This window comes from Eptatretus burgeri, chromosome 8 (assembly GCF_056783735.1).
Source record: "Eptatretus burgeri isolate ZD-2024b chromosome 8, Ebu_testis_v1, whole genome shotgun sequence".
NCBI lineage: Eukaryota > Metazoa > Chordata > Myxini > Myxiniformes > Myxinidae > Eptatretus > Eptatretus burgeri.
In genome coordinates this window covers 29,659,450-29,672,196 of record NC_140968.1, presented here as the reverse complement: position 1 = coordinate 29,672,196, position 12,747 = coordinate 29,659,450, and the positions used below count along the sequence as shown (strand labels likewise).

The window sequence follows — 12,747 nt, the reverse complement described above, 5'->3', positions numbered from 1 at the left end:
GGAGGAGTGAAGTCACCGGAAGTTCACTTTCCACCATCTTGTCTCCCCCAAAACATCACTGCAGCGAATACGAACACAGCAGACTGGCAGTAAGAAATCTCCAAATGCAAGCAATAAACTTTTCATGTAACTCATGCAAAGTTTTATCAGTTGGTGTAATGAACTTGTGAAAATCACAGACCTCGTGTGACCGTGAGAGAATGTCGCTTTGCGTGGTTTAATCACCTTTTACGTCTGTGCGCTGACAGGGAACGTTGACATTTCACATTTTCATGTGTTAAGTGTATTTTGTGATGTCATACACACGGTGATTAAACTCAGGTGGTGACATTTCGGCCCTTCATACCTGCACCACATCAACACAAGAAAATTCTAAATGTTTTTTGTGACGGTTTTATGGAGTTTTTTTTTTCCCAACTTCCAGAGGAGTGGGCATGGCCGGACAGTCTTGGGTAAAAAAAACAAAAAAACAACCACACACAACACCCCTTGACAAGACCCACCCCCATCAACAACACTGCAGACGTGCACATAATCATCCATCAATCCTCAAACTTGCAAAAAGACCTGCCAACATCCCTCTACCCCTCTCTCTCTATCGAGTGCAGCCTGTGGCTGCTGGTTGCATCATTGGTTGGAACGCAGCTGTGCCGCTGATGAAGTGTCCCCCTTACCAGTACACTGGTACTCTACTCATTTTGCTGACCTCGGAAGGATGACAGGCTGAGTCAACCTCCTGGTGTATATTAATTCAGCGGTCAACGGGACTTGTACTCAGGACCCTGGGATCCCAAGCCGCCACCTGAACCACTAAGCCAATCTTTTTCCTCTACCCCTCAATCTGCATAACTTCCAGGTTCCTATCTAATTCCAATTTAAACCCATCTACTGTTTCTGTCACCAATTCCTTTCCAGGGACACCGTTCCATGCATTAACTACTCTTTGAGTGAAAGACCCCTACCTCACTACCTTCTTAACTCGACTCTTCTTTCCTCTCAAGCGGTGCCCCTGGTGCGATCACTGTGTCTACTCTGCTGAATAATTCTTCTGCACTTATTTTGTCGATGCCCTTCAATACCTTAAACATCTCAATCATATCGCCTCGTATCCTCTTTCTTTCTTTCTATTGCACAAAGCCCTGTCTCCTTCAACCGCTCCTCAGCTGAGTCGAGTGAGGCCCGGAATCAATCTGTTCGCCCTGCGTTGAACCCTTCGACATGGCAGCGATGTCCTTCCTGAGTTGTGGTGACCAAAACTGCACACAATATTCTAAATGTGGCCCTCACTAAATTCCTGGGTGATGTTAACAACTCTTTTGATATATAATTGATCCCCCTCCAAATACAACTGAAAACCAGATTTGCTTCACATTTTGCTGCCTGACACTGTGCTGCCTGCTTACCTCCCATATCTCTTACCGCCCCGAGATCCTTCCCCCATGTGACACACTCCGACATTACCCCTTGTATCCTGTAATCTCTATTTATATTGTTCTTCGGAAGAACTTCTTCCCCATCCCCAACACCTTACACTTGCTCAGGTTAAATTACATTCTCCAATGTTTTGCCCAATCTATGAGAGTATCAACACTTTCCTCAATCTGATCACCACCCCCTCTGCTATCCACCTTCCCTCCAAGCTTTGTGTCATCTGCAAATTTGGAAAACCTCTTCACCCCTCTCTCCAAATCATTGATGTAAATAATTAATACTAATGGTCCGAGTCCTGATCCCTGAGTACATATAAAGTTGACAACATTAAGAGAAGAAAGAGAGGTGGGATGGAAGGCATCCATGGTGTAAGGGAGGGAAGTGAATGAGGGGGAAGAGGGGGAGAGTCTGATGGGGGGGGATTCTTTCCCCCACTCCTCCAAATGGTAGGGGAATGTTTATTTAACCTGAAGTTTGTACATTCTAAAACATTCTTGTGTGCAAAATGAAAGCAGTCTAATCATCTTCTTCATTTATTGATGTAATTTTTCAGTTTTTAACACGTAACTCCTGAATATGTTTTGAACTTTACATTGTATAACACACAAGGAGTGTTGAGATTGGGGGGGGGGGGGTACCCCACGCTGCCTGTGAGAAAAGTACACAACTACATGATATTATTTACGAGAAGGATATTATATTTATAAGGTTTCAGGATGTGTTGGACATTGAAAGGCTTTGTACGGAGTTATTGGCCTCGTCATGGTTAACTTTTACCTGCGAACTTTGGTCTCAAAACGCCCTTCAAGCCAACATCTCGTAGCTTACAACCTTGCCCCGAAATCAGTAAGAAACGCAGAATAACAAAAAATTGCCTAAAATAACAGAAAAAAACATGACTGGTTTTGTTTTGTTATTGATGAAGTGACCTGGAGCCTAATGTAACTTGGATGTTAGGCCTATGTTTGTTTTCCGATCCAACCCGGTGTCGGGCCTCATAATATCCATTGATCGCCTCCTTGCAATTGCCAAGGAGCTCCAAGGGAATTGTCCGGAATTCGATTGAGTAATAGGAACAGTAATTTACTTCAAAATCCATTAAAATATTAGACAGAAGTTGAAATATATTTGGAGAAATATATTTTGCAAAATCGGCCGGGCCCGGTTCAACATTGCTGTTACGACAGTTCGCCTCTTTTGGGGGAGACAAGATGGCGGAAAGTGCACTTCCGGTGGCTTCACGCACGAGTCGTCGTGACCAATCCAGTAGTAGAGATCAGTGAACCCGAGTTGTTTTTATTTTATTCTCGAGAGCGATTGAGGCAGCTGTCGGTGGCCTATACACCGCCCAAATAAAGGTACGTGTCAAAAGAACATGTTGCATGCTTGCAGCATGATCGCCCGTGGGGGTGGGTACTCTGCTACTAAACCATAATTAGAGAAATGGGGGGGGGGGCAAACAAACGTGGATGGAACAAACAAACATGGTGAGATGAGACGGAAATCAATAGAACGAAAAGACATTGGGTTTTTGGGCACGATGTCAGGATGAGTCGCCACCTTGAGGGCATTTCAAAGAGAGACCAACCTCAAGAAACACTGGAAGCCTGTTTTGTAGAATGGAGAACGGGACAAAAGGCATATATGAATGGGCCATGCGTGTCAGACATTTTGGACGTCCTACAAGGGAGAGCTGGGTGGACAATCTCGATGTAAAGAAATGGATATTGAGGGGATTGTTGAAGGAACTTGTGTGACTTTAACATGAAAAGAGTACACAGAGTGTTGCAGTCTACATGTTTGTGATACTTGTAATAGTTAGCCCGTTCGCCGTGTAGTGGAAGACGGTTTTGCAGTCACTTCTGTGTGTCTGTCTGTCTATCTGCCTGTGTGTCTGTCCAGGCCATAACCTTTTTTTTTTTTTACCATTTGAGCTTTTGTCATCAAATTTTCAACAAAGCTTTATGATTAAAATATTGAGAAGACTAATTTATCGTTTTGTTATTATTATTATTATTATTATTGTTGTCATTGTTGTTTGACCCTTTTCTGGCCTTTTTTTTGTTTGTTTTTCTCAGCAATCACTTGTCTGATTAACAAAATTCTCAGGGAAGGAGTGACCACCCCCCCTTCCTCCATGGAGAATATTTTAATGAAAATTGTGACATCATAGGTCATGTGGAGTGGCAGCTATCTTGGATGACACACAAATAATTGAAAACTTATCATCTGAAACGGCTGATCAGAAAAATTTGAAACTGGCACATCTCATTCTACTCCAAATGGGGAATCACAGATTGTAACGGTGGCATCATTGGTGAAGTGGAAGACCAGCCATAAATGTTTTAATCAAAATCGTTGTTGACCATTGAGATTCAGTGTGTATCTCCAGGCCGTAGCATTTTTAGCAATGGACCTTTTGTCATAAATTGTTCAATAAACCTTTATTATAAGATTGTGGAGAACACAAATGAATAAAATGTACAATGTTTTTTAAAAAAATTTTAACTGTCATTTTCATCAAGTTTAGTTTGAGTACAAAGCAGATGCGGACGAGCGTTGCATTTTGAGTTGCTTTCTTGTTGCTATTTTGATACTGTGCTTGGTTGACTGAAATACAAACTTTCGATGCACCAAAATTCACAACAGGTACAAAATGAGATGTTTGACATTTTCCTACAGGTTCCTGGCTGTCACTTTTACTGACGTCAGCATTGCATCTGGGAAATATGGGTCAAAAGTCCTGTTTCCATTCACCGTTGGCTTTAAAGGAATGGGTCAAATTGCAGCCTTGGGACTAGAAGAGAGCCACGATCTAACTCGAGGCCAACCTGTTGCTCACCTGGCAAATGGAGCCTTTGCTGATTACAAGGTGGTCTCAATTAGCAGCACATTCCTTCTACCTTCTGTAAGTATATTATACTTTTCTTTTTTTTATGGGGGGGGGTGGAATTGACTCAAATACAAACTCTCATACGAGCCTCGACATTGTATAAAAAATATATATATATTTGCCCAATAACAAATACCTTGTAATACCGTAGTGTACTTTACCTGGAGCTCTTTGTTACCCCATGTACACAAAGCGAAAAGTGTGGTTAAAGCAATTGGTTCAAGTCTGTCTGTCCATCCGTCCATCATCAGTTTCTGATCTCCGGTTTGTGATTGAGGAACAATTTATTTAAATTGAACGAACGTTGAATTTTAATAGGAAGACGGGTTTGTTGTTTGAATGTACCTTGGCTTAGAATCCGCCCCAATCGCACATGCGTAGAGAGGAGTGAGATCATTCGTTTCGCTGTCTGCCTGCATGGCAGTTAAAGAAAATGGAAAATTATTTCAAACAAGAAACTTACTGTTTTTAAGGGCATTGTAAAGGACATAAATAACGAGCATGAATAACGAATGTAATGTTTTTCGATGCGGTCGTGTAATAGACGCTGGGTTAAATGTGGGTAAAATCCCTTTATTTCAATTTAATTGTATATTTGAACACTGTAGAACACAAATCGCCTTCATAATACTTTCAAGAACGTCCAGTTTTGCAGAACTTCAATTTAAATAAAGGTTCAATGGGGGTGGTGAAAAAGGTAATGTTCGGAAATGCCTATTTCATTCAATGGCATTAAAATTTTGGATTGTCTTTGTTTTTTTTTTAAACGATAGATAAAAATCATTATTTTATTAATAAATAATTGAAGTAACTTCGCCAGGTAATGTGTTCTATAAACTCTCTAGTTGGATATGTCGTTGACATTTTACAGTGTTTAATGCCAACTCCTGGGAATAGAGAGGGCTGGCAGGATGACTGGGAGGTATCACACTCCCCTCTGAGCTATGTATCCTGACCCAGCTACAAATTGTCATATTGTTGTTCCGCAGGCAAGGCTCGGCACCACTATGTCGCCCTTCTCTTTGAGTAGACATTAAACCGGAGGACCCAGTTGCCATTAATGGGCTTTGGTGGTTGTTAAACTCCCACTGTGTCTATTGCAAACAGTCGGAGAGTTATTGCCAACAACCCTGAACAAATGACTAGTTCCTGCCACAGTTGAACATCAGGCATGGCCAATGGCCAGCCACTTTGTGAAAGACAAGCAAAACCAACATTTGTACTGTCGCTTAAAATATGGGTTCAATGATGGTTATATGTTATCCTTTGTTCTACTTATCGATCATATTGTTACCGCTGTGGAAATTCGCATTACACCATGAAGGGCCCGTAGGTGAGATATCTCTAAGTACATGTGTAGTTAGCCCCAAACCCGTTGTTTAGAGGGAATTTATGTGATTCATTCGGTATGCGACGCTTTGAGATGGCCGTTTTTCTGTTCTATCTTTATTTTGAACCAACCACGTCTCAACCGCCATCACACAACAACCACCAACCACAATTCCGCTTCACAACAACCACCAACCACAATTCCGCTTCACAACAACCACAACCACACCTGCCTCTCAACAACCATGCCATCCTCACCACTCCGCCAGCAACCGTCAACATCTCCACGAACACAAAAGGGGAACAACAACAACTCCCACCCCGATTTCCCTAGATGTTTCCCTGGATTTAATTTCCCTGGATTAAACAAGAATTACGGTTGGAACTCAACTCCCACCCGGATTTCCCTGGTAAACAAGAATGACGGTTGGAACTCAACTCCCACCCCAATTTCTTCAGTGGAATGTTCCCCCCCCCGCGTGCCGTGAAGGGAGGGGCGGGGTGCCGGGGAAAGAAAAGGGCGCACGGAGGCGCCGTTCAGAGGAAGTCAGGTCAGGGCGGTCGGTGAGAGTGTGTCAGTGTCAGTCGACGGTTCATGGTCTTCTGCCCGTCTGGGTCTTGGAGAAGTGGTCCGTAGAGCGACCCGCTCATTGGAGCTTGCAGTCGGTGGAGAGTCCGGACGTCGCAGAGGGGACGCGGACTGGAGGCGCCGCTCTGCCAGCTGTGTCGCACGGACCTGCGCGTTCGTATAAGGAGCGCCGGAGAGAGCTCGCCCACCATCGCACCGCGAGGGTGCAGGTAACCTGCAGCGGTCTCGTGGGACTCGTTCGTTCTGCCTAGTCCCACGCCATAAAGGCCCACGGGCCCCGTCTGCCCCCTTGTCTATGAGGGTGGCCTTTTCTTTTGCTTTCGAATGAATGTTGTCGGCGCTGTATGTAAAGTAGAACTGCATAAGTGTTGCCGTGTGTACGCGTATTCGGTAGTAACTCTGCGTCATTGTTTCTTTTGTTTTAACTTCTTTGTGCATTTTGACTGTTTGGCTGTATATGTGTGCTTTCCGTGTGTCGCGTAATAAATGTGCATTGTGTGAACTGTTTTCCCGTTTCGCTTCGTCTTTTCTTTATTGACCCTCCATCCTGCTTCACGTAAAGGGTTCGTAGTGGGCTTAAGACACCCGGTAATTAATCCGAACCGTCGAGGCCGACGATAACACTGCTCGGTTATCACTGAAGCACGGAATGGACCGCTTAAGCAGTTCGTGTGCAGAGTCGGCCTGTGGCGTGGTACGATCGCCCGGTCGACCATTCGCGCAGGTACTTGGGTAGATCGAATTTGGCGAGCAACCCTATCCTGCGCGGGTGGGCAATTGGCACGGTCGTGGTGGGGTTAAATCCCCACCCGTGACTTGATCCCGGCATTGTTCCGAGAGGGTCACGACTGAATTGTCCGTCCGGTGGGCGACGCGGTCGTGATTCGAGTGACGTGGCTGTCCGCACGCCGGCTGGCGCGAATTCGCAACACTGGTGTCAGAGAGCGGGAAACAAACTCTCCCGTCTCCAAGCTAAATTCACGGGGAATCGGTTCAGGGGTGAGAGGAGCGACCCCCGATTCCCTCCAAATTACGAGCAATTAAAATTAACCCCTTACGAGAAATAAGATGGAGTCCCAAGGTGAACGGGTGCCGGGGGTATTAGGTATGCCTTTAGATGTATTGATAGAATCCATGGTCGAGGACGCCTTCGCCATGCGGTTTGGACCCGTATCAGAAAATTGTAATCAGTGGGGGAGCTCACCCTAATATTCTGAGCACGAACTTTGCCGGCAAACGGAGTCGCAAGATGGCGGCGCGGCCGCACTTCAGCGCGGCACGAGGCGTGAGCAGACCGCGATTAATGGCGCTACGAACGGCACGACACGAGGCGAGCGCTCCCAACAACTGCTTCAAAGCACGGGGTCATGGCAGGCGAGGCAGGGCGACGGCAGTACATTGCAGATTGAATTGGACGAGGCACAGGAACGAATTCGGGGGTTGGAAAAGGACTTAACCAACGCAGACTGGGTTCATGAGGATAATGTGCACACGGAAGCACAACGATTGGCCGATGCACAGGAACAAGTTCAGGAGCAAGAAGAGGACTAAGCCAGCACAGTCGAGAAGCTACATAAGGAAACGACATTGGTACATTGGTTGCGTGGGTTTTTACTACAAAAGGTGAGTGAACAGAATAAAAGGAAAGAGGAAGAGCAAATTGGTATCTCCCAGGATAGGAACAGCTTAGAGGGAGAATGGGAAAAAAGTTGGAAGAAAAAAAAATGCGAACACGACTTGGAAGTAAAGCAACTGAAGGAGGAGGTAGAAGAAGGAAATCGGAAAAGAGAAGGACTGGAACAGACGATAAAAAGAAAACAGGAATGGCAATAATTCCATAAGAAATTGCAGGAAATGGTGCAGGAAGTAGAGATCAACAAAGTGAAAGAAACAACGAGATTGGAGAAGGAAGAACGAGAGGAACAGTGGAATAAGAAACAAAAGGAACACAAATTGGAAATTCACCAACTAAAGGAGATGAGAAAGGAATTGGAAAAGAAAGCTTCTGAGTTACAGAACGAGCTGAGGTTGTTGAGAGAGGAAACGACGAGAACGGAGAATGAAACGTTAAGGAACCACACTGTACGGATCGAACAGTTGGAAGCGAAAGCCAGATTAAAGAATGAGGAACAAGAAAGACAGTGGAATAGAAAACTGAAAGAGTATGAATTTGAAACTGAACGACAAAAGGAAAAGAATAGGTTGGAGTACGAGGAGAAAGTGAAAGAGCAAGGAATGAAGCAGGAAGGAGAAATCAGGAGATTGAAGGACACAACGAGATTGGAGAAGGAAGAACGAGAGGAACTGTGGGATAGAAAACAACAAGAACATGAATTTGAGATCAACCAATTGAAGGAAACAATGAGGTTGGAGAATGAGGGACAGGGGGTGAAAGAAATTAAAAAAGAAAGACAAGAACAACTGAAAAAGAAAGCAAGGTTGAGGTATGCAGAGATAATGGAAGAACAACGAACGAAACAGGAAAAAGAACGAAGCCAATTGAAAGAAACTATGAGATTGGAGGCTGAGAAGCATAAAGAACAGTGGGAGAGAAAACAAAAACGATACGAGTTTGAAATTTAACAACGAAAACGGGGGGCAAGATTGGAGTCAACGGAGACTGAGAAACTCCGGAAGGAGAACGAACAGCTAATGGGGCTCAGAGAGGAAGAACGACTCAGATGGACAGAAATCAGGAACAAGGAGAGAAAATGTATAGAGACGCGGGAGATAAAAAAAATAGAGAAGAGACTGCACGATAAGGAAGGGGTTAAAGACGCGCGCACACACACACACACACACACACACACACACACACACACACACACACACACACACACACACACACACACACACACACACACACACACACACACACACACACACACACACACACACACACACACACACACACACACACAGGGAGGGAGTGGAGGACCATGAGGGGGAGCTGGCGGACTGTTTTGGGACCCGGTGCGAGCAGCTGGATAGCCTCCTTCGGGAACAGAGGGAGACGCTATTCTCCCTTGAAGCTGATCACGACCAGGTGAGTTCGGTCGTGTCGAGCGAGTTCGAGGGGACGGGAGCTGCGAACGTGTGCACGCCGAGCTTGGGGGGTATAGAGACCCCGGAACCCCTTGTGGGGACACGAATCCCCAGTGTGGTGGTCCCGGTGTGTGTAGTGCAAGGTGTGAGTGCGCCCCGTGTGTGGAAGCGACCCCGTGTGCGAGTGGTGTGGTGGCAAGTGTGCCGAAGGGCGTACTTCCCAGCACGCCGTGTGTGAATGTCACAGCGAGTGTGAGAGAGACAGTGTGTGCAAGGTCATTGTGTGTAAGGGAGATGTCGGTCGGCATGCGGGAACACGCGGCCGCGTCTTCGAGTGTGAGTGTGATGGAATGGAGAGTGAGCATCGTGACACGTGGGAGTGCGTGTGTCGAATGGCGACGACAACGGCGACAGAGGGACAAAGGCCGGGTAGCGGCCGTAGTTGCTTCGGGGACCGCGCCAGGTTCACCCAGCAGCGAGCGCGCGGTCCGTGCTGTGCAACGCACGAGGCCCCCACGTGCGCACTTGCGGGAGTGAAACCCGGTCCGGAAACACCAGCGGTGGATGTTGCTGATCCCGCGGACGGACAAAGTTTCGGCAGGATTATGGATTTGGACCGGACGGGTTCTCCACGCGGGCGGGTGTGTTAAGCTCCACGGGCAGAGCACATGTGTTCGCATGGGATACCCCTCGAGACGTGGGGCTTGTGTTTTTTTTTATGCGCCGGGTGACGTCATGGCTGCGTGTATAGTTGGAATCCGTCAGGAGGGTGAATCCCTGCCGGATGGTACCGTCCAAGAAGGACGAGGGACGCGAACAGCTGCCATGACGTCACGTCAAAGGTGCGCGGCTGTGAATTGCCGCGCTGGTGCGCAGGTTGCGAGTTGCCGCGCTGGTGCTGCGCAATAATAATAATAAAAAAAAAGCAGGATTCCCGGGCAAGGGGTGGAAGACCCCCTGGCCTGGGCAAAGGATGACAACTAGTTAGGGGGAAGGGTTAGTGTTAGTTAGACCGACTTCATGGGGCAGGGGTAAGTCCTCATGGAGTCCATGGAATGGATTAGGTAGAGGGTTTTAGTGAGATTTAGGAGGGGAAATGATTTTTGATGATTTGGAGACAGTGACAGACTTGTGGATGTGTCGAGGGGACGTAGCTTCGCTACGTAGTGTTAAATGGAACGTGCTGTATTTTAAGGGACGACGTGGGAGCACGAGTTAGTTAGGGGATGTAGTTAGCAGGATGGCAGAGTTCAGCGGTGTGTGTGTGTGTTGAAGAGTTGGTGAGTTGTGTTGTGACGTGATGAGTGAGTGAGGCCAGCGAGCCTGGGTGTATGGAGCGATTGTGGAATGCATGGTGCGATGAGTGATTGGGGGGAGGAGTGACTCCCGCCCAAGGGACCCCGGGGTCAGTGTAAAGTGAGTTAGCTGGGGTAGTTAAATTGACAAAATGGGGGTCGTTTTGTTGTTGGTGGGAAAGTAGGCCCGAAACCCATTTGGAGGGGTGCAGGAGCCGTGTTGACGGGCTGGGAGTGTGGCTACGAACGGCGAGTATCGCTGAGTGGGTACCACGGGCACCGGGCTAGTTGGCCGCGGTAGGCCAAGGGCCCATGGGGGGCCGGGATAGCGTAGTGGGCACGGGTGCACCCGCATGATGCGGGGGCCCGGGGTGCCGTTAGCCGCGTGGGCAGTGTTGTGGGCACGGGTGACCCTCGGAAAGGGGCCCGGGAAGCCAGCCTGCCACGTGAGCGTTTCAGTGGAGTCACCAGGGAGGGCACTCCCCGGTGTTTAGGGAGCTGGTAGGCTCGGAGGCAGTGTAGTGCCCGGGGGTGCCGTAGCTAGAGAATCGGCAGAGGGTAGTGCCTGCCAAGGGAGCCACGCGTCCCAGCCATGAAACCGTGTGAGGGCACGGGCGGAAAATTGAAGGGCGAGGCCCAAAATTGTGAGGACACCAACACAGGCGACGGGAATCTGGGTTGATAGAACCAATAGATTAAGCGAGAGGCGCTTGTTGAAAGCCCCGGGGTAGCTTAAAGGTTAATGGTTAGGGTAGATTAGGAAGTGTACCCCTCCGCACCATCCTTCCCTTCGCTCTGGTTGTGGGCTGCTGGACCCACTTTGTGTTATAGATCGCTGAAGTCTGGGGAGGCCATCCTGAGGCTTGAGTTGGGCCTCGACACAGGATGCTCTCCCTCATTCCCCTCCGGGAAGGGAACGTAGGGGTTGGGAGTAGGCTAGGTGACGAGATAGGTTAGCCGAACAAGGAGAGTAAAGGGGGTTAGGAGACGAATTATAGTGGGGAAGTAAGGATAAAAAAACAACAACAACAAAAAAATTAAGTTGGGGTGAAATTGGGTTTTACAAATTAAGGGAGTGGGTATGGACAGTGACAGGCAAAGGCGATAGGTGGGAGGGAGACAGTAGGCAGGTCCGAGCCCGCCTTCCGAGTGGCCAGCACCACCGCACTCCCTCCACCAACCTCCATTGAAAGGCAAAGGCCGGTTCACTTCATCGGCTGGCTGTGTTTTACTACGAGGCCTGTGCCGGCCGGATCGTCTGCTGGCTGCGTTTGCCTGCCATGGCCTTGTTCTGCAGGCTGTGTTTGCCTGCTGCCTTTGCCATGCCATGCCCACTGCCCCTGTTCACCAGCCTCGTTCAATTTTGCTTTGCCCCCCTTGTTCATTGCTATGTGCGCCAGGATTGTCGGCAAGCCACAAGGACTGTCCTGTTGGCAGCTACAACACGGGCCTGCAGTGTCGGCCCGTGCGCCGGTTCACCGTTGACTGTTGACTTCTTTTTCCTGCAGAGTCCATTGATCCTGGGCCATGGTTAGTGTAGAATTTGGAAGTAAGATGTACTGTACATATCAGTGCGCCCCCGGCATGTCTGTCTTAGCGCCGGCAATTTTATTTAAGTCGTCCGTATGAGTGGGTTTGTTTAGTTAGTTACTCAGCCCTCAGGTTATTTATTTTGGGGACACGAATACCATGAATGTCGTACTCAGGGATCCGAAGGTAAAACGTACTAGGGAGAACTACACGTGATGGCACACCAGAATTTGACGACTCGGGACGAGTCTGTAAAAAGGGGAGGGGTAGTGTTACGGCTGTGGAAATTCGCAAACCACCATTCAGGGCCCGTAGGTGAGGTATCTCTCAGTACATGTGTAGTTAGCCCCAAACCCGTTGTTTAGAGGGAATTTATGTGATTCATTCGGGCTGCGACGCTTTGAGATAGCCGTTTTTCTGTTCTATCTTTATTTTGAACCAACCACGTCTCAAGCGCCATCACACAACAACCACCAACCACAACTCCGCTTCACAACAACCACAACCACACCTGCCTCTCAACAACCACGCCATCCTCACCACTCCGCCAGCAACCGTCAACATCTCCACGCACACAAAAGGGGAACAACAACAACTCCCACCCCAATTTCTCTAGTGGAATGTCCCCCCCCCCC

At 47.9% G+C, this 12,747-nt stretch overlaps 1 protein-coding gene across 1 annotated transcript in view; it reads left to right on the top strand.

Annotated features, from left to right (window-relative positions):
- The window catches only part of LOC147021427 (uncharacterized), a 37,096-nt gene that overhangs the window by 8,384 nt on the left and 15,965 nt on the right, over positions 1-12,747 (top strand). Inside the window, exons 4-6 of the mRNA XM_085890441.1 lie at positions 1-89; positions 4,114-4,339; positions 11,983-12,112. The exon at positions 1-89 is cut by the window's left edge and continues 11 nt beyond it. Coding sequence (XP_085746567.1) covers positions 1-89; positions 4,114-4,339; positions 11,983-12,112 — 445 coding nt within the window. The remainder of the gene's footprint in view (positions 90-4,113; positions 4,340-11,982; positions 12,113-12,747) is intronic.